Genomic DNA, 26632 nt, shown 5'->3' on the forward strand with positions numbered 1-26632 from the left:
GGAATCAAACCCAGGCTGCTGAAGTGGAGTGTGCTGAACTTAACCACTAGGCCACGGGGCCAGCCCCAATACATCATATTTCTTAAATTGTTTGTAGAAATAATTTGAAGCCTAGGATCAAATTCTCTGAAGCAATCTTCAGAGAATTTACATTTGCTTCTGCCAGATACCTGGGGGCATCAGTAATCCAGGATCATCTTAATCTGATTTCAGGAACTGCGATAATTCAGGGACTAAGATAAATCAAAACCAGATGATAGTCCCTTCAAGGATTAGCCACTTACAGACTAAAGCACAGAGGGTTTACCAGGTGCTTCTGCCTTTGAAAGGCCCTAGATTCCAATGTTTGCCCTCAGAGAATGCCCTCAAACCAATGTTTGCCTTCTAGAAACAGCAAACATTCCCAGGGGAAAATGGCCCCATTTGCCAGGCTCGCCTCTCTGATTGTCAATATTCTCCTGGTTCTTGCTCAGTGATTCTTCACTTCTTTTTAGTTGTTCAGCACATTCCAGCAGTAGCAAATACACACACACACACACACACACACACACCAGTTTTTCTAGTTGTCCTCAGCAAGAGGACTGATCCAAATTACCTAGTCTATCATTGCTAGAAATAGAAGTCGTCTACCTACTTTTCAACCTTTTGTGATACACCACATTTGCCTGGGTTATTTGTGAGTATAGAAGACTGCAGTCAATATACATGTATTCTCTCTCCTCATTTAGCAATATCTAACGTTATTCATAGAAATTTTTTTTTCCTCAGGAAGACTGGCTCTGAGCCAACATCTGTTGCCAATCCTTCTCTTTTTGCTGAGGAAGATTGGCCCTGAGCTAACATCTGTGCCCATCTTCCTCTCATAGAAATTTTTATAATCAATTATGTAACAATTTTCCCAGGATTTTCAGGTAGGAAAACTAAGCTTATAATTATGTAGTTTACAAACTCATGTGAGTCCTTTTCCCTTTTTTAGCCTAAGCATTATACTGGTTCATGTTCAAAAGAACACTGGGTTGAGGATTCTCAGAGCTGCAGGAATAGGATTTTTTTCCAACTTCCTTCCTTGTGGTCACTCTTCATGTCACCTTCTTGAGGGCTATGGTAACTATTTCTCAGTAGTGAAAACTACTGTGATACTCTTTTCTCTACTGCTTCTCTCACATATAAGATGGCAGTATTAAAAGTGCTTATGCTGAATGTATTGTCATATTTCCAGAATTATATACACTGTAAAATAAAAATATACTCTTTAAAGACAAACACTGTATGACCTCTCTCATATGTGGAATATAAACTAACACATGGACAGAGAGAATAGTTTGGTGGTTACCAGGGGAAAGGGATTTGGGGGGTGGGCTCAAGGGGTGAAGGGGCACATTTATATGGTGACTGACAAATAATAATGTACAACTGGAATCTCACAATGTTATAAACTATTATGACATCAATAAAAAAAAGATGAAAAAAAAATATATATATATACTCTTTAACTTCAAAAAAAAATGCTGAGGGGGCCAGCCTGGTGGCATAGCAGTTAAGTTCACGTGTTCCGCTTTTAGCAGCCCAGGGTTTGCTGGTTCGGATCCTAGGCGTGGACCTACTCACTGCTCATCAGGCCATGCTGAGGTGGTGTCCCATATATAAGAGCAACAACTCTACAACTATGATATACAACTATGTACTGGGGCTTTGGGGAGAAAAAGAAAAAAGAGGAAGATTGGCAACAGATCTTAGCGCAGGGCCAATCTTCCTCAAAAATGAAAAAAAAACCAGTGCTGGGTTGAAAGTCAGAAGGTTGAGTTTTAGTCCTGCCTCTGCCTAAGCAGCATTGAGACCTGGGGCAAGCCAATTAGCCTCTCTGATTCCTATGTTTTGAAACATAAAATGGGTATAATATTATATTACCTAATTCATGGATAGTGTATGTGTAAATAAATTCATTTACCCATTCAACCAACAGTTACTGATTACCTACTAAGTCTAGAAAGACATGATCCCTGCCCTCAAGGAGTTTACAGTTACTACATCATAATTCAACAGGCCTCTTGAATTTTAATAGTAACTCAAAGAACTTAGTAATAATGCAAAACCTTCATTAATCAGAATTCTTATGGTATGGAATGTTCTAGTTGGCCTAGGGTTTGCTACAACTCCCTTTTTTTTTTTTTTTGGGAGGAGGATCAGCCCTGAGCTAACATCCATGCCAATCCTCCTTGTGCTGAGGAAGACCGGCCGTGAGCTAACATCTATTGCCAATCCTCCTCCTTTTTTTCCCTTTTTCTTCCCAAAGCCCCAGTAGACAGTTGTATGTCATAGCTGCACATCCTGCTAGTTGCTGTATGTGGAATGTCACCTCAGCATGGCCGGACAAGTGGTGTGTCGGTGCACGCCTGGGATCTGAACCTGGGCCGCCAGTAGCGGAGCGCGTGCACTTAACCGCTAAGCCATGGGGCCGGCCCCTAGAACTTCCTTTTTATTTTAAGCTTTGTTCAACATTTTTCTGAAATTTATGAGTCAATTGTGTTTTCATTTAAGTTTTATTTTTTTCAAATACAAGCATATAGTTTGAAAAATCACCTGACCCACCCCTCCCCACTCCCAATTCCTATTGCCAGAAGGAACGTATTTCAATTTCTGCTGTTTATGTCCATATTTCTCAATAAAATGCTTATATTCCTATTTCTATATTTTTTCCATTTTTAGAGACATCATCCTTTGAACTCCTAGCAGTAATTTGCCTCAGGTAATTCAGCCAGTGAGTGGAATACTCAGGATTTGAATTTATGTTTGTTTCTACACCCATGCTCTTAACCACTAGCCATATGACCTCTCAAAGGCAACATCTATTAAATCGGTATGATTCCATTTATTACATTTAATGAATATAAAGTGCATCAAGCTAGATATCACAGATAATGCTAAAAATTAGTAAGACGTCCCTACTGTCAAGGAAATCACAGTACACTGGAAAGGCATACAGCTATACAAATAATTTGAACATAAGTCAGGCTTTCACAACTGATTAATAAAAAAGGCAAAAATCTGTCAAAATTTGAGGGGTAGAGAACAGAGATTAATGATCTAAGGAATATTTTGGGGGGAGACAGGACTTGAGCTAGGTCTTGGTTCGGGGGCACCATACTTAATACTATCCAACCTGCCTCAAGGCTGGGTACTGAATCCAATGGTTAAGTAAATAGTTAACTCTTACAGCTATTATTCTACAGCTTACAGACAAAATAGACAACTGTGCACAGTACTGAGACAGAACAGAATCTTAGTATATAAAAACCATCCTCACCAGTGCAGCCAAATAACGAAGCACTTTGTTATCATTCACAAGCATTTTAATAACATCTTTTCTTGGAGGTTTTGGAATGAGAGCAAAGCAATTCTGAGCAGAGTCTTCAACTAGTCCATAACCATTATAGGGAGGTAATTCCTGAAGAAATACAGGAAACAATAAGTAAAGCAGATGCTCTTTGTGTTAAACATTACATTAACAGTAACTGTTTCCTTTTAAAAAACATCTAGAAAATATTTATTCAAAAGCAATTTCCATATATACAAATGTAGTCATACTGCATGCTCCGTGCCTCTTTATTTATAGACTTTACACCATGATCGCTGCTCACAGAAGTGACTAATGCTGCAAATGCAACCCTCGGGGCTACATCGAAACTATTGCTGATGTCCACTGACCCCTTACTGCCGAGGCAGGGCCTGGCCCGACTCCCGGTCCCAATCCTGGCCCTTGTGGTCATCTAACATGGTGAAGCCCATGGGTCTGTCTGTGACTTCTTTGTGCTAGGGTGTGGGCCTCAACCTGGCAGATCTGGAAACTGTTTTCTCAGTTCACTCCAAGTGTGTATGTGTGTTGGAATTGGGGGTGTGGGTCTGGACTTGATTCATGCTACTTTTTTCCTATTTACCTCCATATTTCTAATATTTTTATTTCTTGATTTTTGCCTCACAGAAGAGGGATGACAGCCACACTCCACTGAGAACTCAGGCCCCTTGTCCACCCAGGACTCTCCTTTCCTAGTGAAGGAGTAAACTCAAGGAACCAAATTTCAGATGCGAAGGTTATTTGGTGAGTTAGCAAGAAAGTAAAGGATGAGCTTATATTCTTCATCCAGGTTCCACGAAGAGCTGAAAGCATCACTCTAGGCCACTAGGATTTGTTTGTCTATAAACTTTAGATCAGAAGCTGTTTCCCCTTTCTCATCAATGCTGGGCAGACCGCAGCAGAGTTCTTCTCTGCCTCCTTTTCACCATGCTTTCTCAGCAAACTCAGCTCGCATCATGCTTTTCACTTGTAAATACCTTCCCCAAATCTGTTTATAAATTGTATTCAGGCACTTGAACAAATTAGTCTACACGATCCCTGGTCCATCTGTGACAGGGTACTCCCACAAAAACCCGTGACTGCCGCGTTCATGCAAGGTGTAGTGCTTGGAACACTGACCTTCACCCACTTCCTGGGGCTGTAGTTAATGTGTTCATCAAGGCTGGAACATGACTAGTGGATCCAGTCACTATGGAATATGACTAATTGGCTCCAAGTGCAAAACTACTGCTCAATGAATATACAAATTGCCATGGACAGAGTGACCTTGGGCGAGACACCAAATACTAAGAAGCATTTGAGTTACTCTGGAGGCTAGGCAGAAATGTGCAGTGGTGGAATCTACACTTGCTTTGCATCCACATCAATACACAAAGAGAGCAACCCGGCTGGGGCTGGGGTGGAGGTTGAAGGATTCTGAACTAGGGAGGTAGCTGTAAGCCTCTATCCTTCCTCTCAAATTCCTTTTGTGTTTCAACAGGCTTCTACTTGTTTTTCCTTAATCACACCTCATATCCCGTTTGAAATGAAGACCTTCCCTAAATATCAGCCCATATGCCTGGAGTCTTGGCACCATGCTTCTTGTACTCCAAGCTACTGCCTGGGACCTGTTCTAAACTAGCTGAGTCACTCCTCTGACTGTGGACATTATCACTCCTAGATACACCTGCTCATATGACCCCCCAGTCAGAGTCTCTGCCCAGGCTTTCTTAACAAAGCAAGTACCTATGGGGCCTGAGAGCCCCATAATCCTCACGCACTGCTTTTAGGGGCCAGTTCCACAGCAGATGAGCTCTCCTAGTCCTGGCTGCTTCCTCTTCCCTACTAGCATGTCTCCAGATGGAGCCAGCCTGAGACAGAGCGCATCTGGCCATTGGATCCAGGTTCACTTATTCCTGATCTAGCAGATAAGCCTGCCCTCTGAGTGTCATGATTCTCGAACTGAATATATCCGCCTCATATCCCCTTCTGTTCCTGACCGTCAGTTTTATCTAGCTGGCTCTAGCTCTGTCCCTCTAGACCCTGCCGCAGCTTCCCATCCCTGCCTTCCAACTGCGTTCTTCAGGGTTTACATGACTGAGGTCTGATGGCTAAGGAGAGCTAAAAGGTATCTGCCGTTTGGTAAGTGGAGCTTTCCTACGCATTTCCAACAAAGACTTTCATGGACAGCCAGAGAGAATTTATTTGTAATAGAATTATTTGTTATTGAGAATATACTGAAAATAAACTGACCAAACACTGTCATTAATATGCCATATGTGTACATGTAGAATTAGTTTTACTATCCAGAGTGACTGAAATAGGGCAAAACAAACAAACCAACACCTACAGCAGCTCTTCAGTTCTCTCTGCCCTCTATTCAAGCTTTCCCTCCTTTTTCTTTCTTTAGAAGACAGGTTAGGAGGAAAAAGATGATAGCAACGAGGATGGGGAACAGAGGTATTCCAGGACTCAAAAGCTTAGGCATAGAGGATGAGTTCGTGTGCTCCGCGTCAGTGGCCCGGGGTTCACAGGTTCAGATCTTTGGCACAGACCTAGGCACCACTTGTCAAGCCATGCTGTGGCAGGTGTCCCACATATAAAGTAGAGGAAGATGGGCATGGATGTTAGCCCAGGGCCAATCTTCCTCAGCAAAAAGAGGAGGATTGGGGGGCCGGCCCCGTGACGTAGCGGTTAAGTGCGTGCACTCCGCTGCTGGCGGCCTGGGTTCGGATCCCGGGTGCGCACCGAGGCACCACTTGTCAAGCCATGCTGTGGCGGCGTCCCATATCAAGTGGAGGAAGATGGGCACGGATGTTAGGCCAGGGCCAGTGTTCCTCAGCAAAAAGAGGAAGATTGGCATGGATGTTAGCTCAGGGCTGATCTTCCTCACCACAAAAAAAAAAAAAAAGGAGGACTGGCAACAGATGTTAGCTCAGGGCTAATCTTTATCACTAAAAAGAAAAAAAAAAAAAAAAACATGGGCCACAGGTATTAACACCCTATTTTACACGTGGGCAACAGACAAGGAAGCTGCATGAATTGCTCCTGACCCAAACAGGTATAAGAAGCATCAGTGCTGTCAGTCCACGGAACTGTGCTGCCTTAATACTTTAGATACTTCTTGAATTTGCTGTGTAATGTGTAATTTTTTAAAACATGCAATTCTCACGTGAATCTCTAAAATATGTGGCTGATCCACTCTGAAGGCTCAAATTTATCAGATTACTATTTTGGTGCATTAAAAGCACCATAAACTTACTCTCAGATCAGAGTGGACTTCTGGGGTGCACAGAAGTGAAGTTTGTGGTTTGGTGTGACTCTAAGGAAAGCTATGTTGCAAGGAAAGAAAGCCATCTGCCAACATCTTCAATTAATCAGATTTTCTTTTGCTCCCAATCAGTTTTTATTTGAAAGGGTTTGATAAATAGGCAAGGAACAAGGAAATGCCCAAGGGATCCGAAATTTTAAAAGATGTCCTTTTTTTTTAATAAAGATGAAAAAAATTATAAAAGTAATACAAGGCTTGGTATAAAAAGAGAAACTAAAACCAGAGAGCATAAAAAGAAAGGTCCCTTGTCATCTCCCACTCCTCTCCCTACTCCCCACTCCCACACGTTGAGCTAACCACTGCTAACAGAATGGGCGGATCTTCCTCCGGGTCTCCTCCTCAGTGTGGAGAAGCAGATACTGTACCCAGTCATTTACGAAAGCAGAGACATATCACGTATACACATTCACTTCAAAATGTTATGGACATTTTTCCATGTTAAAATGCATAGACTTACTTCCTCTGTCCCCTAATTGTATGGACGGATATACTATAATTTATTCTGCCAATCTCCTTACACTTTATTATAAATAATGCTACAATACACATCCTCATACACACCTTTTTATGGTCTCCAAACCAGATCTTCTGGTTCAAGAGACATGTAATATTTTATTTTGAAAAAATTAAAATGATGACAAACTGTCCTTCAGAAAGGTTTTTCTCATTGGCTCTCCTATTAACAGTACATGAAAATGCCCAGTTCTTCACATCAGGGCAAACACTGGATACTGTGAGTCTTTTTAAATCAAATAGATCCAAAACCTCATTATTTTCACTTCTATTTCTTTGATTATCAGTTAAGTTGGGGGCCTTTTCATATGTTCATTAGCCATTTGTGCTTCTTCTTTTGTGAACTGCTCATATGCTTTTTTATTGGGCATTCAGATAAATGACTTTTTTTTCCTTTTTCTTAAACTTCTAAATGAAAAGATTAATTCTCTCACTACACTCAGAACTAGAGTTCCATTACCTGTTTTACAGGAGGTGGCTCCTTCTTGCTCACATCAACACGTGGTAAATCGGAGATTCCAAACTTTTCTCTGTAATACTGTCGAGTAAATGGATCACAATCATAAATGAAGAAAGTTCTCCCGAGGATAGTGAGTGGTTTCCCCACGATGAAGTCTTTGGCAGTATACCATTCCGACACCTCTTGATCAGAGATTTCCAGCACACACTGAGGGAAGTTTTCTAACATAAGATAGTGGGGAGAGAGGAAAGGAAAAGGAATGAGGGTGGGAAGAAAGACTGACACACAACAGCTGGGAATTCTTGAGAACATGAGGGAGGATGGTCTTTGGCTCTGGTCAAGGGTCAGGGACTCCTCACATGCCCAGCAGAACATAAGGCTGTGTATTTCCATCTGTTGGCAGGACACATGTCCTGTCAAATAATATCCCAGATGGTGTTTGTAAAGTCTCTCTCCCATATTCAGCTCAAACTATCACTACAGGTCACTAATCTTAGTAGAATTAACGCCTAGAAGAAATCATTGCAGGAAGAAACGATAAATGTCTTTCTATCAAGATAGAGTACGAGATCTAGGAGGGACCCAAGTCATTTAGTTCAACCTCCCACCCATTTATTCATTCATCCATCATTGGTGACCACATATACCATGCACTAGGCGTACTGCTAAATACTGAGATTACACTTAACAATATAGATAAAACTCGTGCCTAGATGGAGAAAACATTCTGTTTGGGGTGACAGATACTAAACAATTACACAAATAATGATTTCCTTTCAATTGTGATCACTGCTTTTAGGACAGTCTGACCTAGTCCTGTGGCAGGAGGTGGGGACAGTCAGTGAGATGATTACAGCAATCCGTTTACTTGCGGAATCAACAGATTTTCAAATGCAGACTCAACCTTGCATTTTGGAATAAATCCAATTTCGTCACACTGTTCTATGAGAACCAAGGGTTCACTGGTTAAAGATTGCTTCCCTGCAGCCTGGCCTCCATGGAAACCATGAGGCAGTCAGGCTATTCTGGTAAAGTGTCACATTGTATAGTGATAATCAAAACGCTTGGCCCCAGAACTCTGATCACAGAAGGCAGGATAGGTAGGCTGGTATTCCAACTGATAATTGCCAGGATGGAAAAATAGCAAGGAGGCTAAGGTTCTGCTACATCAGACAAAAAGGCTTGAATTCCAGCCCTCGGTCATGCCAAGAGAAGGGCTAGTGTTTTCCTAATCAGGCATCTTAAAAGCCCTACAGACCACGGCTTCCTTCTCCCAGTGTCTAGTGCCTAACCCTGCTAGATCCCTTTGAGTCACTCCAGGCAGCGATGGGCAATGGGGGACACAGCTTGTGACTCCAGGGGTTTCCCTCAGGAAACCACGTTCCAGGACGTGTGTGTGTGTGTGTGTGTGTGTGTGTCGGGACGTGTGTGTGTGTTAGGATGTGTGTGTGTGTGTGCTGTCCGCATGTGTGTGTGTGTGTGTGTGTCAGGACATCTGTGTGTGTGTGTGTCAGGACGTCTGTGTGTGTGTGTGTGTGTGTGTGTGTGTGTGCTGTCCAGCCATTCACTTTTGTTTGCTCAACAACTATGTTTTTCATATACTGCTGGATTTCATTTACTGATATTTTGTTTAGTTTTTTTGCATATATGTTCATGAGTGAGACTATACTTCTTTCTCATGGTGTCTTTGGTTTTATTGGTCTTTTTTAATGAATGAATTAAATTCTTTTTCTTTTCTACAAAAGAGTTTGTATTGAGCTTGGAATTATCTATTCTTTAAATATTTGGCAAAACTCTGAAAAAATTATCTGGACCTGGTGTTTTCTTTATGGAGAATTTTTAAACTGATTTTATTTTTTATTAAAGACATCCGGTTTCTATTTCTAAAAATTTGCTCATTTCACCAAAGTTTTCAAATTTATTGGCATAAAGTTGTTGGTATTATTTTCTGTTTAATCCCTATTGCATTTTTAAGTATGCCTCTTTCATTGTTAATATGGTGTATATGTGCCTTCTTTTTTTTCTATCTCGATAAATCCTGTCGATGGTTTGTCATTTTATTAGTCCTTTCTAAGAAACAACTTTTGATTTGACAAATCTTCTGTTACTTTTGTTTTCAATTTCACTATTTTCAAGCTCTTATTTTATTATTTCCTTCCTTTTACTTTCTTTAGATTTATTCTGTCATTGCTTTTCTAACTTTTCAAGAAAAATGCTTAGTTTATTTTTTCAGTCTTTCTTCTTTCTTAAATAAGCATTTAAGGCTACAAATCTTCCTCCAAGTACCACTTTATATGTATCTAAAAGTTTTGACAGAATTTTTACCATCATTTAGTTCTAAGTATTTTCTGATAGTATTTTTTTTACTCATGGAGTATTTAGAAATGTTTTTCAATTTCCAAATACATGACTTTTTGATTTATATTTCCAAAATTGAATTCTAACTTTATTGTGTTGAAATCAGATAATATGGTATAAGATGTCCAGTCTTTAAAATTTGTTAAGACTCACCAGTTTTTACAAGTGTTCTATATTTGTGCTTGAAAAAACTGGAAATTCTCCCATTTTTGATGCATATATATCATCATGTATACATCAAAATGTTGATGCATATATATTCATTAAATCAATATTGGTAATTAAATTGTTCAAATTTTATATATATATATACACTTATCGATTTATCTTTTTGATCTAACAATTATTAAAAGAAATGTTTTAATAACTCCCACTATTTTAATGGATTTGTCCATTTTCTTTGCATAATAGTGCTAAAAATTTTTGCTTTATGTTTTGAAGCCATGTAATTAACTGCATTCAAGTTTAGAATTATCACATTTTCCCAATAAATACAATTCTTGCAATATGTAATGATTCTCTTTATCTCTAGCAATGCTTTTTGCCCTAATGTCTATTTGTATTATGCTAATACAGCTTTCTCAGTCTCTTTTGTTATTTGCTTGTGCATCTTTTTTAACCTTTCTATGTCCCTATATCTTAAGTATGTACTTAAAAATAACATTTTTCAAAATTTGTTGTTTTTTTAATCCTATCATCCCCTCCTATGCCATTATTGTAAATATATTTTAATTCTACCTTGATATTTTTTTACTCTCACAAATCCAACATTGTTCCTTTAGTTTGTATAGTCAATATGTATTTAGATTTACTCACACTTTGCTATTTTCTTTATTTATCACTTATATTGCAGATCTTACTTCTGGAATCATTTTCTTCCTACTAGAAATACACTCTAGAATTTTCCTGGAAAGGGTCTATTGTTAGTAAAATCTGTTTTGTTTGTCTGGAAATGTATTTCACCTTCTTGAAAGATAGTTTCGCTAGGTATTAAATTCTCCTTTTTCTCAGCACTGTGAAGATATCATTACACTGTCTTCTGGTGACCACGGTTGCTACTGAGAAGTCAGTTGTCACTCTAACTGACATTCTGTCTGGGTAAATGTATTCCTTGGGGCTGCTTTTATGATCCTTTTGAATTTGGTGTTTTTAACGTTTGACCATGATATCTAGGTATGAATTTATATTTTTACAACTTTATTGAGGTATAATTGACTACAATAAGTTGCACATATTTAGAGTATACAATTTTGATGTTTGACCTATGTATTTACCCAGAAAAAGGCAAGATCAAAGTAGGAAAGCCAGTCTAAAGAATAACTAACAGACTTTCAGAACCTAGTGCCTTGGGTTCAACAGCTGAATAGAAGGCTTTTGATGAGCCAAATACTCTTCTTTTGACATTACTCATCGTATAGTGGTAACCTGCAATTACCTTCAACAAAGAAAGAACTTTTAGAATTCCTGACATTTTAACTCCATCCATCATAAAATTATCATTTTGATTCAGCTTAACTGCTTAAAACAAGACCCTGGCAGAGAGAACTTTTGAAAGATACACCCAGAATTTCCTATTACTGTCCAACACAAACTCTCTGCCCAGCCACTGTCTCTTGGATGTCCCCAAACACACCAAACTTGTTTCCAATTCCCAACCCTTGCTCTTGTTCTTCTCCTGAAAGTGCTCTTTCCTTTCGTTCTCTGCCATTCTAAATCTGGGTCCAATCCCGGCTCTGCCACAAGGACTTCTTCAGTCTGTCTAGCTCACCTCTCTTTTTCTGAGCAGTCTACATGACATAACTGATCACATAATCAGACCATGTGGTACACTGTGCTACTGTTTCACAGCTTCATGTAGTTATATGACTTGTCTCCCCAGTCACTAGAAGTGACTGGGGGTTCTTGGTCTGGGACTTACATTTTCATTTTATCCTCCACAGCACTAGCACGTGAAATAGCTCCCACAGCAGACATTTAACTCTTGTTTAACGGAATTTAATAAAAGTAATCCATTGGATAATGCCTTTGAGTCAATTAGATGCCACCTCTCTAACCCCCCAGTTCTAGAAAAAGGAATTACTTAGCTGATGGGAGCTTAGCCTTTTCCATCCTGCTACTGTATGACTAACAATAACTTTCACAAAAAGATGTTTCCTACCTCTTAAAGGACCCTACATGTCACCAGCCTGCCTCTCCATATAATTCTGATGAAAATTTCATTAAAATCTGAGAAGTTATAGAAGAGGATGATTACATGTTGAAAACTTTGAACACGGGCCACATTGAGAAGGCAGAGACAAACATGGAACCCAAGATTTCAAGAGATTCAGTTTCAGTGACACGCCCATTTTTCCTCTTAATCTTCTCTAAATCTAATGTTTTACATTTAGGTGGCAGAAATTTCAGGCTCATTTAAGCATTCTGGAAGGCCAACATTCGTTCATTAGTCCCAGTGTCATGAACTCTAAGAAGGTTCTACAGGAGGCTGAGATGAGGACATGGGAGTCAGCAGCCAGACCACATTGAACTAGGGCACAGATCTAGTTGTTGCTATCTGAGAATGCAAGCTGTGTTAGCAATTATTCTCATTTCTCAAAAAAAGATATTTTTAATGTTAACTCTCTTAATTTTAAAATGATGACAATTTTTACTCCCTTTTATCCTATTCGCCAGTCTCATTCTCCTCTCCATCACGTGCAACCACTCTAATGTGCAGCTTTTTGATGATATGTGTACTATGTATACTGTTTTGTGTGATTTCACTTTATGAAAATGTTATTACATTATACATCTCATTTTATTTTTCTACACAGCACTATGATTTTAAGATGCATCCATTTGCTTTCTTGTACATTTTGCTTATTGCAACTAAGTACTACATATTTATCAAGATATATCTTCACCAGAATTTGTTTATCCACTCTCTCAATGACAGAAATCTCCAACTCCTTGCCCCCATATAGTAACAAATTTTTCTTTAACACTGTGCAGGCCAAGCAATACATGTGGTAGGCTGAATTTAGCCTTGAGACCAACAATTTGTTTATAACCTCTAACTCAATTTGTTTATAACCTCTAAGACAAACCTCTTGCTCAATACTTGGAATATTTTATCTCCTAGTTCCAAAAAAATAGAGTAAAAAGAAAAAAAAATCAATGAAAGTATTTGCAGAGCTCTGTCAGTCAGCCATCCAAGCATGAGAGATGCCACTACATGCAACCAAGATGACATTTTTGTAAGAGAAAATTCTTAAACTACTCAGTCCATAACTAAAGCAAGCCTGTTTCTCCCAGAGAAACACTGGTGGACAGCAGGGCTCAGCTGCACTTCGTTGCATTCGCACTCTCCAATCACTAGATACCAACAAGGAAAGAGCAGGCTGACACAATGGGGCTCCACCTCTGTGAGTCACAGACATGCCTTTTCCAATCTTAGGTTATCTCACAGAGAAACTTCCTATATAGGAAGTAGTTGAGGTGGGAAGCAAAGTCAGGAAGGCACATAAGGAAACGGTAAGCTCTATCTTTGGATGAAAACAAGCTTGTTTTAGAAAAGCATTAAAAGTCTGATACTAAATTGCTTCAGTTCAGAAGCCTTGTCTTTCACACTGTAAATGGATCTCCCACTGCTATTTTTGTTTTGTTTCCTTGATTTGGGTATCAGTCATCTCCACCAGACCATTTCAGAGGCAAGCCTGGACTGAGAGACAAGTAAAGAAGGGAAATTATGGGAAAGCCATTTTTTGAGTACCTATAGGAACACAGCCAGAGCCCCCCAAGTGTCAATGGAATGACAACACTGATAAGTAACTCCTTTGAGATCCAGAAAATGTCTCAGTTAACAGAGGATAAACCGAATCAAACATACTTGCATTCTCCACCAAAACCTTGGGCACGCGCTGGCGGTTCATCAGGAGTGGGAAGGGATCTCGCCCATTATTCCGTTCGTGGACCTCTCGAATTTCCACCGTATCATCCATAAGATAGTAATGAATGATGTAGGTCCGACATTCACCAAACATGCTATCTGTATCATCCCAGATTGCATAGAATCGAAGAACCTTTGAGGAATGCAAAGTAGTGACTTAAGTAAGAATTCTACAAGGGGAGAGTTTCACTTAGCTCCTTTGGCATTTTTATCAGTCAATGATGAAAAGATTAGCAGGAAATACTATGAAGCAATCTCAGATGGCAAAAAAAACCCACAAAAATATTTGAAATTATATACCAGATGCCAATAGCTGGAGAGTATTAAATAATAGACTTATAAGTTTGTGCAAAGAAAGAAGAATTCACTTTGATCCAAAATATTAGTCACTGAAAGAGAAGCTGAATTAAGAGAGTAATGAGTCCTTTATATACAGTGGTTTATACGTATTTATAAAGGCACATGTGAATGGCTTATATATAATTAATATGGAAAGAATTGTCATTTATTAATCAGTCTTTTTTTAGCTCCATCAATACACATCTTCTAGTAACAGTATCAACAACACAATCTTTAAATAAAATAATAACAGATGTATGATTGAAACCATGTCCTTAAAAGACCACATAAAACTTTCTGAACTGAAAGGAATTACATTTCTGAGAGAAGAAGAGCAGCAAAGAAGCATTGAGAGCGATCTCTCCGTTTTCTCCTTCCCTTTAGTACAGAAGGGAGAACTCAAATCTGCCTCTACACACCAGCCCACAAGAGGGAGGACAGGAAGGCTGGACAGATTTGGAAAATAATCAGAACATTCTGTTCTCACACATTAATATAAAATTTAACAAGGAAGCATTTGCAACGGGATTTCTGTGAAATTACTATTTTAATATTAGAAACCTACATATATGCAATAGCTTTGAAATTTCCCCATAATTCATTTAAGGTTTCCCAAAGGATTCTATGAGGTTAACTCATATTTGAGAAAAGAAATAGTCAGTTGGAAATGTAAAGTGAGAAGCAGATGTAGCTCAGAAATAGCTTTAAGACTGCAAGTTTGGTGGAACTCACAAGACTTCACTCCACAGTCTTCTCTGAATCTCTGATAAGAAACTCAGGCATTCCTATAGCTCTAACTGGAGAGGAAACCAGAAGGACAGCACTGGATCCAAACCTTAAGTTATAGATACAGTGTTTCAAAACACATCTATCAAAATAGCTTGCTAATAAACACGTGCCACACTTGGAAACAAGGAAACCCACTGAGGTGCCTTGGTCACTTACTTGTTTGTCAAAGGTGAGAAACTGCTTGAGTTGATCAAAGTCCGATGGGGTGACATACTTACGAAGAGGCTGTTTCCGGAGTTCGGTGTAAGGATCAAGAGCCATCGTCTCTGGTGGATTGAGTTCAATTCCTTGACTTTCCAAAAAGACCTAAATAATTCAAAATTAATAAGGATCATCTTTCTTGAAGTTTCTTAAAGTATTAACCGATGGTGTAAAAATAAGTGTAATAATAATTCCTATGTCATTGCCCAAGTTAGCCATTAGTTTGCAGCCTGAGCATATCTTAGCAGTACTAAGCCTCCAATTGACCCAACGCTATAATGCAGGTAATAATCAATAGTTACCATAAGAATTCTATATTATAAAATTGTTAGGCTATGTGCTAAGCTATTGGAACACATAATGGTAACATAACTGGCTCCAAATATGAATTCAAGTCAATGAAATTTGGTTAGGTGCCCAAGAACAGAGTGAGTCCTAGAACTGCTTACATACACACATCCAGAACCTAACTATAATTTCAAACAATATGTAATTCATATCAGCTATGGGGGCAAGCTGCACAATGGAAAAGTATAGCTGAAATCAAATTTCCAACTTTCTAACTCACTTAAAACAAGTATATGATCATCTCCCCCCTAAAAAGAAAAGAAAGCATACCCACTGGTTCTTTTAGAGCAGAAAATATTTTAGCAAAATAGAAAAGACAAATCAAGTTCTTGAATCTCACCAGAAAAAGTTAAGGAAAGCAACTGAACTTGACATAATCTTGGATTTTATTTTGCTAATTATGAATACAGTCGCCCCTCGGTATCCACGGGGGATTGGTTCCCGGACCCCAGAGGATACCAAAATCCGAGGACGCTCAAGTCCCTTATATAAAATGATGTACTATTTGCATATAAAGTACACATATCCTCCCGTATACTTTAAATCATCTCTAGATTACTTATAATACCTAACACAATGTAAATGTTATGTAAATAGTTGTTATACTGTATATAATGACAACCATGTCATTCTGACATAATATCAGAATGTTAAGACAAGACATATATAAAGACAAGAATGTCATTCTGACATAATAATGACAAGAAAAAAAAGTCTGTTCGTGTTCAGTACAGACACAACCATCGTAGGCCTTTCAATCTGAGGTTGGTTGAATCCATGGATATAGAGGGCTGACTATAAATATAATATTATTCTCAGAGTCATTATTATCTTTCAATACAACTTCACATTTCTTCTTCTTAAAAGCACCACAATAAACTGTACCTTTTTTGATAATCAGAAAAGAACAGAACAATTTCATGGGATCCGTTTACATTCTGAAACTGGAAATTAACTTGAAATCTGGGTTTCTTTTGGGAATTGTGTGGTTTGCTTGCAGACAATTCAACAGAAAATAGCAGAACTCAGGGCCAAAATATTTGAGTTCTAGTATTAGCTCTGCTGCTAACTATCTTGTACTCTTAGTATTTAAAATTTTACTAGGCAGTCTCCAATATCCTTTCAATATTAAAATATTATGATCTTAACATCTATTAAAATTACCGAGCTAGAGATAATGACTGACAATAAAATTCTCTTCTCCCTTGAGATGGTGTATTAGTGCAGCAGGATTGTTGACTGAGGTATTTAATGGGTGTTTTACTCCTTTCTGTTGCTTATAGCAGATAACCAGGCCCTTTGTTAACCTTACCTTGGGGATTTGGGCAGGAATGTGGACGCTTCCGGAAGTTGACTGTGCTTCCTGTCTCTTAAAAAAAGCCTAAACTCTTTGAAGAGATTATTCTAAAGTGACCCAGAAGGACAGGAGAGAAAGGAATGTCTTTGAGAGCAAGAAAAGAGAAAGGCGGAAACTTCCCCAGACTGGACTCAGAAGAACTCCACACGCACTCTGGAGGGGTGCTCGGAGCACACATGCTCCAGTCAGGCATGTTCAGGCTCGGGCACTCAGAGTCCTGGTATCTTACCTAGCACCAAAGCATCAGGGAGGTGCCCTTGGTCACTGGACAACCTATGGACCCTGCCCGTACGACCCCTTTAGGTCGGGAAGTGCCCTGCTTCCTTGTTCTTAGGGCTTGGAATCTTTGGCAAAGCTGAGGGTGAATAGAAAACCAGCCCTGTTGGATTGGGGCTCAAGTAGGTTTTAAGATATTTTTAGAAAACAAAACAATATTTCTTGCACATCTGCATTTGTGGAGTAGGATTCACATCTGCTCTGCTAGTAGCAATACTTTAACAAACACAATAAATTCTAGATCTCTCATTTCTGGAGTTTTGCTTTTTTAATTCAGTTCCTTCTGTCTATAGGACCAAACATTTACTTGGAGCAGTGAGGAGGGGATGAAAAGGGATCATGGTGGTGATATATTTGAATAGAGGTGGTTCCTGGTTCAAAACACACCATTAAACAACTATCTTCCTTATCCACTCAGAGGTCCAGCCCTAAAGAAAACCACTAAATTAGATAAGATGTGTATAACAGTTATAGGAGCCAAGTTCTAACCTAACAATCAATTATTGAAAACATAATGCAATCTAATCATCAGTGCCTGAAATACACAGCTCTAGTCAATTATCAGTTATTAAAATACAGTTGATCATCGTTATTCACAAATTCTGTGTTTACAAATTCGCCTACTTGCTAAAATTTATTTGTAACCCCCAAAATCAATACTCGTGACACTTCTGTGGTCCTTCACAGACCTGCATGGAGTGGCGAAAATTTTGAGTTGCCAAGAGGCTGTGACATGTACTTACTGCCACTAAACTGTACATCTAAAAATGGTTAAAATGGTAAATTTTATGTTATATATATATTTTACCACAATAAAAAATTAAAAAGGCAGCTGTGATGTGCCTTAAGGAGAACATATGTGTTAGAGAAGCTTCACTCAGGCATGAGTCACAGTGCTGTTGGCCATGAGTTCAGTCTTAATGAATCAACAAGATATTTTATTTGTGTGTGTGTGTGTGCGTGTGTGTGTGTCTGTGTGTGTGTGTGTGAGAGGAAGATCAGCCCTGAGCTAACATCCAATGCCAATCCTCCTCTTCTTGCCAAGGAAGATTGGCCCTGGACTAACATCTGTGCCCATCTTCCTCTACTTTATATGGGATGCTGCCACAGCATGGCTTGACAAGCGGTGCATCGGTGCACACCCGGGATCTGAACCTGCAAGCCCTTGGGGTCGTGCACACTTAACCGCTGCACCACTGGACTGGCCTCTCAACGAGATATTTTAAATATGGCATCTTTAAACAGAAACACATAAAACAATGTTATGTATTGATCAGGTGATGAAAATGTTGTGACCAGAGGCTTGTAGGAACCTAACCCTGTATTTCTCCTAGGAACAATGGTTCAGCATTTGCTAATTTGTGTTTGTGGTGACTTTATAGAACACAACTACCATGAATAATGAGAACTGACTGTAACTGGCTTAGATCAACTGCTCAGTGATCAACCTGCAAATCTTCAAATTGTACATAAAGACACAATTGTAAAAATAATTGTAATACCTTAAATTTATACAACATTTTATAATTTCTCATTGTTGGTACAATTCTGAAACTGCCTATGATAACAAGGACCTACAAAACGAGAGATAAAAACATGCTTGAAGGAGATAATAGCTCAAATATGATCCAGCACCTCTACCTTCTGTATTGTTTTTCTCTGCTGCTGTGGGATGCCATGGATGCTGTGGCTCCTTTCTTCACTTCCTTGAGGTCTCTATTCAAGTGTCATCTGCTCAGTGAGCCCTTCCCTGACCAGCCTTTATATACAGCACCCCCCTCCAACTGCCATCACCTTTATCTGTTTTAGTTTCATGCACAGCTCTTAACAGCATCTGATATATTACACATTTGTTGCTTACTGTTTATCTCCTCCAACCAGAATGTAATAACCTTTGTAAGGGCAAGTCTTTATACCTGGCAACTAGAACAATGCCTGGCACATAGCGACACTCAGTATTTACTAAATAAATTACTAAATGAAAAAAGTAAATGAGTGAGTTCATAGGAGCTCAGTGCATAGTAAAAATTAATCACATTTGGCATTACGTAACATGGGAATAAAGGGCAGCAAGTAATTCAGAAACTATTTCTTTGCTTCTAGAAATTTTTTTTAAAGATAAATTTGGAATTGATTTCCTAATGCCTACATTTTGTGCTATAGAAAGGTCACCATCTCCTCTCTATCTCTCAGTATATATATGTACACTTAACTTTAAGAAAAGTTGTCAAAAATCCATATTTATGAAATAAAGAAAGTGGAGGGGTTTTCTCAATATAAAAAAGTGTTTTCCTTTAAAAATGGTTTTATTTCAGGAATTCTTTAGATACAAGTTTCCCTAGAACATAGCAAATATGATTTACAGAAAAAATATAAATTGCATAAAAAATTTTTAGGCTCTACATAATACATGTGTATATGTGTATAACTTGTTTTGAAGGAATTTCTTAAAGCCAAAGTATGTTGCTAACAGGTAACTGTGATTTTGTAGGTCTGACTTGTATGTTCATACAGTTGAGTTCGACTTTAGTGGACATTAAAGTTCTCTACTTTCTAAAATTTCTGAAAAAAAAAAATTTAGGCTCTCTCTACTAAGAGAAGTATTACTATTCTGTAAACTCAAACTTCAGATAAATCGTCCAGTGCCTCTTCCACGTTTCCACCCCATCCAGAGTGCTACCTCCCCTACTCTCTATTTCAACTGGCATGTGAACTGGTTTCTTATAAAATGATTCAGCTATGATGGGAGTTTAATTTTATTTGAATGGATATGTATCAATATCATTGTAAAAAAGATGATGTCACTGCATAGTATTGGCACATATCAGTACATATACAAATGCTAAATTAACCTACCTAATAATCCATATAGGACAGATTATCAGGGTCCTCCTCTTACCCTAATAAACGAAATGTATCCTTCCATAAATTAGAATGATGCCTCAGACACCACAACTTCTAAAAACATATACTATACCTGTGTGAATCGGTCACAGTCAACAACACGGAAAGTTTTGCCATAAATTGTAATGTCTATTCCTCGATTTAGGTCTTTCCAATGGTAATGGTCTCCCCGGTCATTCTTGGCTAGCCGCTGGCGTTTGATTAACTTGCCTTGAGGGATCCCAGAGTTTTCCACAACAGGCTCGATGACAGACATGCTGTCATCTTCTAGATAGTAGTAAATTTTCACTTGACGGATCCTATAATGTTCCTCAGTTGACATAGGAACATCTTCTTGGAAATAGGCATCAAATTTCAGCACCTATAACCCATAAGGGAGGGAGAAATTGCATTGTCTTAGTTTCTCACTCAAAAAATAATCAAGTACCCTCCTGTAAAGAGAACCACTCAGGGAGATTTGAACACTCATCACTCCCATCTTCTAAATTAAAAGTTGCCCAACTACAGTCCATAGGATAAATCTACCCCTGCCACCTGTATTTTTATGACCTGCAAACTAAGAATGGTTTTGTACAAATTTAAATGGTTTAAAAAAATCAAAAGAAGCATAAAATTTCACAACACATGGAAATTATATGAAATTATGTAAATAATTAACACTTATTTGCTAACGGCTGCTTTCCCATTATAAGGGCAGAGTTGAGTGGTTATGATAGAGACCCTATGGCCTGCTGCTATGGACTGAATTGTGTCGCCCCAAATTTTATATGTTGAAGCCCTTACTCTCAGTGTGACTATATTTGGAGATGGGGTCTTTAGGAGGCAATTAAGTTTAAATGTGGTCTTAAGGATGGGGCCCTAATCCACTAGAACTGGTAGCTTTATAAGAAGAGGAAGAGAGACTCTCAGCACACATGCACCGAGGAAAGGCCATATGATGACACAACAAGAAGGCAGCTGTCTGCAAGCCAGGAAGAGAGCCCTCACCAGAAACCAAATCAGCAGGAACCTCAATACTGGACTTCTAATAAATTTCTACTGTTTAAGCCACCAGTCTGTGGTATTTTATTATGGCAGCTTGAGCAGACTAAGACAGCTGCAAAGCCCAGAATATTTACTATCTGGACCTTTACAGAAAAAGTTTGCTGACCTCTGCTCTAAATACTCAGACTATATGTAGACTATTTACTGAAGGTGTTCCTTGATGAGACGGCTTAAAGATCTTAACTCTCTTAGCTTCACTCCCATGTCAAAAATCCCTCTTAGAATTTCTGGAAAGAGTCAGAGATTTGGACAATACTATGACTTCTGGTTTCAAAATGAAAATGAAGGCTCAAGTCCATTTCTTTAGAAGTGGAGTCCCTTGTAAATGCATATTAATGACATATTCATTATTAGAGACTTTATATAAATGACTCTCAAAGCATCAATCCACCACAGAATCTTTGGGTGGCATGTAAATACCCTCATTGTACTCAGAAACATATATGACAGACAGAGCAAACCCTTGGTCCTCTGAGGTGCATCAGCATCAGCGTGAAGTCAAAATGGCCCATCTGTACATTTTAAAAAACATTTAAAATACCATAAAAAGCTATGTTGACATGCTTTGGGATTTTTGAATTTCTGTTATTCTGTTTCTATTTTTAATGTTTGTTTTCTGGGAGAGAAAGTATTAGAACGATGTTCTAGGTAGGCAACAGTGTTAACTCAAACCTCTACTAGAATAAGAGGAACAAACCAAGGAGACCCTTTAGTGAAGACATAAATACCACCCAACGATGGGAAGATGAAACAATTTTATACATGAGTGCTGTTACTAGAAAGGGATAGCGTCTATTGTGGAGGAACAGAATAGTTGCATAGGAGAAATATGAATATAATGGAGTAAAGGCCTTAAAACTCATAAAAAGAGAAAATGGATGAATGGAATGTTTAAAGAAGAAAAATAATATGGTAAAAGCAAAAGACAAAGATCATTTTAAAGTAACATTTTAGATCAACCGTCAAGAACTGAAAGTGGGGACATGATCGGTAACTCACATATGAAATGGTCCGTACTTGAGCCACAGGCTTATAAATATACAAAACGTTAGAGCCAAGAGCGATCAGCTAATTGAACCTCCCTCATTTGACAAAGGAGGAAATTGTGATTCAGGACCGTAGAGCGGCCTGCCTGAGGCCAAACAATGGGTCAGGGGCGTAGCCAGGACTGAAACTCAGTCTGTAGACTCACAGCCCAAAGTTCTCTCCACACACTTCACTAATTCTTAGATAACAGGTGCTAGAGTGGTTCAGAAAAGGAATCTGTGTGAATGAAAGCGGTCAGAGAAAGTTTAAGTTGAGGGGATGACAGGGGGTTCCAGGGCAGGGAACAACAGAAGCAGAGGAAGGAATGCCAGCAGCAGTATGCAGGCTATGACAGAGGAGGAAGGTGCTAGGCATGCCCATCAGATTGAAAGCCCCTCCAATGGTCCAGGTCTGCAGTAATAAATCAGCAGCAATGGAAAAACAAAGGAAGGTTGACTGGATTAATAGTGAGGAAGTGGGAGCATGGAAGCCAGATGAGGTTTTGAGGAAAACACAGCGCTGGGGATATGGTGGTGATACTCATAGAAATGGAGACATTAAGGGCAAGATAATTTTAGTAGGGCAGATAGTGAGCTCACTTCTAGACTTCCTGAATTTAAGTGACAGCACAAGTTGATATTGCAGGGGGCAATGTGAGATAGAGGACTGGGTTTTGGGAAAGAAGTCAATATTAGAGAAAAATCAGGATGACTCAAACATTTTGACCCGAGCAACTGAAAGGATGGAACTACTATCAAATTGATTTGGGGGAAACTGTGGTAAGCAGATTTGGGGGGTGGGGAGACAAAATTAGGAGTTCGGTTTTGAACATATTTAGTTTGAGATCTCTATTAAACATTCAAGAGGAGATGTCAAATAGGCAATTACATATACCATCTAGATTTCAGGACACAACTCGTCATCACGTAAAGGACACATTTCAAGCCATGAGTTTGGACCAAAGGAGCAAGCAGAGACAGAGAACAAGACCAAAGACTGAGCCTTGGGGCACCCTCATGCTTTTGGCCGTCTGTTTTCTAAGACTGGAGGGGATGAAAATGCCTCCAGGCATTGGCCTCAGATTGGGAGGCAGGGAGGAGATACATACACACACACACACACACACACACACACACATTTTAAATGCTCAAATAACCAGAATTTTTTGTATGCTATTCTTTTTAATTTAAATGACAATGAGTTACTTAAAAACAAACCTTCTAGACTATGCCATATGACCAGTACAGATGAATCCTAATCTCCTATCTTTGTGCACCTACAGTAGTGAATTGTGACCACATGATCGTTTTGTAAAATCCAAAAAATTCCCTTTGAAGCAAAGAAAAATTAAATAATATACAGCTCAGTTTTTGCTTTTATTCACTTTAGTACATTCAGATTGTGTAGGGAAAACAAGTAACTGATTATATATATGGTATATTTGGTACTTATCAAAGAAACTGACTATTCAATTAACTAGGGCGCTAAATTCTCAAGTTCTCTGATTACTTGGGAGTTTGCTGTCTGACATAAACTGTACATGGCAAAAATTTTGCCATTTAAAAATATAGATCAGGGCCGGCCCCGTGGCTTAGCGGTTAAGTGAGCGCGCTCCGCTGCTGGCGGCCGGGGTTCAGATCCCGGGCGTGCACCCACGCACCACTTCTCTGACCATGCTGAGGCCGCGTCCCACATACAGCAACTAGAAGGATGTGCAGCTATGACATACAACTATCTACTGGGGCTTTGGGGGGAAAAAAATAAATAAATAAATAAAATTATAAAAATATAGATCAGTTTGTCCAATAAAGTACCTGGGTTTCCTCTGGCATATGATCTACACATGTGGCTAAAACTACATGTTTTCAACATGTCATTCATATTATAGAGAGCCAAGCTAATATGTGAGGTCTCAGGTAAGGAATACTGTAACCCCAAAAGTACTTATTCATTTGATTGTTAATCTAAAAGGCATTTATCTATTTACTTATTAAGAATAGAATTAAGAGTTCTGCGCTCCTCCCACAAAGAAACGACTGGGAAAGAAGTTAATAGGGGAAGCTCTTTAGCAAGTAGTTAGGATAACATTAGCTTTCCCAAAGAGAGTAACACCTTAATGTACGATGTAGAAAGAAAGAAAAAAATAATATTTAGACACTGTGCTTAAAACGTATTTTTCATGGAATTTTACAGCTGGATGGACTCCTAGTTATCATGTATTCTAACCTAAGGTTAGAGATGAGGAAACTAGAGATTGTGACTCCCCAAGGTCACAGCACTAGTTGGAAGAAGACTCAGAAATGGAATCCAGGTCTCTTGACCCCCAAGAAGTGCTCAGCATGCCACAACAAACACGGAAATATTCGCAATGACTTCAAGACTGAAGGGGAAGATGCCGGATGAATATTTTCATATCATATACCAGTATAAAAAGCCTAGTCACACTTTTTATTATTTTTTATTTTACTCTATTATGTGTGTATGTGTGTGTTTTGCATGTTCGGCTTGTCATTTTTCAGCAGTGACACTGACAATAATTTTGTTAAGTAATGACTCATCTCATTTTTTTCAACTAATGTTTATTGAGTACCAATCACAGAATAAACTAGATGAGTCTGCGCCCTCATGAAGCATGCAGTCAGGTGGGGCAGATAAACACTAAACAAGTCAGCAGTCCAAACTGTAATACAGGGCTATGAAGAAACCACAGAGAGAACAATGGGGAGGAACCTCTTTAAAACGGTGGCCAGGAAAAGCTTCATGTAAGCCACCCTGAAAGATGAGATGGAGTCAGCTGCTCAAGGGCATTGGGAAAGCTATTCCAGGGAGGGTGAACAGCATGTGCAAAGGCCCTGAAGGAGGAGGAAAAAGTGCTACAATTTCAAGGAAATGAGGAAAATAAATCTAGTGTGATTGAAACACAGTGGGTGAGGAAAAGAAAGGCTCCAGACGAGGCTGGGGAAGGGAGGCCCAGATCCAGCAGGGCTGTGAGGCACCTGTAGAGTTGGACCTTAGTCCACATAAAATGGGAAAGTCACGGAAGTGTCTTAGGTCAGTATGCGACATAATCTGATATTTATTTTTAAAAGATAAATAGCTGTTCTATGGAAAATAAATTAATAGTAATAGTGGAGATGGAAATAAGTGGACAGACGCATTATATATTTTAGAGGTAGAAATGACAGAGCTTGTTAATAAGATTGGATGGGGGTTGTGAGAGAAAAGAAGAATCAAGGATGACTTTCAAATTGGGGTTTGAGCAGGTAGGTAGACAGTGTTAACGTTTACTGTACCGGGCAAGAGAATCTGAAGGCATTTTCCCAGAGAAATGACATAATCAGAACTGTGCTTTGGGGAATAAACCAAGCAGCCCAGCTGTTATGAGCATAATAAACAAGCATGAGACGAATATAACAGTTGGCAACACGTTAACAATGGACATATTGCTTGTCTGAACTATGGTAGTGGCAGAGGAAATGGAAGTGAGAGACACCTGACTTGACAACTCACTGAATGTAGGGAGCGAAGGGGAGAAAAAGTCAAAAACGGCTCAGGTTTCAAGCCTGGATTATCTGGAGGAACCATACAGACAGAGCAGATCTGTGGGAAAAGGTGATGAGCTGATAGAGACATACAGAACCTAAGGTGCCAACAGCTCATCAGGTGAAGACGTACCCTGGCAGGGGACAGAGGTCTGCAGTTTCACTGAGGTCAGAACCGGAAATAAATACTGATAGCTGTCTACCTTAAAGTGATACCTGAAACCACAAAAGTAGGTGAGCTCTCTCAAGAAGATGGTGTAAAGAATAAGAACAGAACCTTGGACATGCTTATAGTTAACAAGTGGGAGGAGGAAGGCAGGCCAGAGCAGGAGCAACCAGATGGAGAGAGAGAGGAAAACCAAGAGAGTGCAGGGGCGTGGGAGCAAAGGAAAAGCAGAGTGTCAAGAAGGAAGGGAGAATCAACAACAGCAGATGTTGCAAATAGGTCCAAGAGAATGCTAGCAAAGAAAACCTCTCTAGATCTGGCAGAAAGGACAACAATGTCCACCTAGGAAAAACTAGTTTGGGGCTTGAGGGCAGCGATTGTAAGCAATTTGACAGTCGAGTGAGGAACAAAGTGCTGTTGCTTAAACGGGCCACAAGGTAGAAAGGTTTTTAAAGACAAGATAACGTGACCCTAGGTAGAGAAGTAGTCACTAGAGTGTTTGAAATGGAAGTTAAAGATGAACAAGACAAAAGAAGAACCATATCAGGAACACAGACTGGGCAGTTAGCCTGGGAAACAGAATACAGTGGGTGACGATGAAGAGAACCAGATGTGAGCAAAGAGAAAAGACAAGGGCACTCACAGTAGATGTCCACGTCTTTATCACCTGTGCAAGAAATGAAGTTGTATTCTAAGGATGAAGAACAGTACAAAGGATG

The 26632-nt window shown here is 39.2% G+C and overlaps 1 protein-coding gene across 1 annotated transcript in view; it reads right to left on the minus strand.

Annotated features, from left to right (window-relative positions):
* The window catches only part of EFHC1 (EF-hand domain containing 1), a 62337-nt gene that overhangs the window by 23912 nt on the left and 11793 nt on the right, over positions 1-26632 (minus strand). The window contains exons 3-7 of the mRNA XM_058554164.1: positions 20209-20496; positions 15206-15355; positions 13862-14054; positions 7636-7856; positions 3305-3445 (exon numbers count right to left, since the gene is read on the minus strand). Of these exons, the coding sequence (XP_058410147.1) occupies positions 3305-3445; positions 7636-7856; positions 13862-14054; positions 15206-15355; positions 20209-20496 (993 nt within the window). The remainder of the gene's footprint in view (positions 1-3304; positions 3446-7635; positions 7857-13861; positions 14055-15205; positions 15356-20208; positions 20497-26632) is intronic.

This window comes from Diceros bicornis, chromosome 14 (assembly GCF_020826845.1).
Source record: "Diceros bicornis minor isolate mBicDic1 chromosome 14, mDicBic1.mat.cur, whole genome shotgun sequence".
Taxonomy (NCBI): domain Eukaryota; kingdom Metazoa; phylum Chordata; class Mammalia; order Perissodactyla; family Rhinocerotidae; genus Diceros; species Diceros bicornis.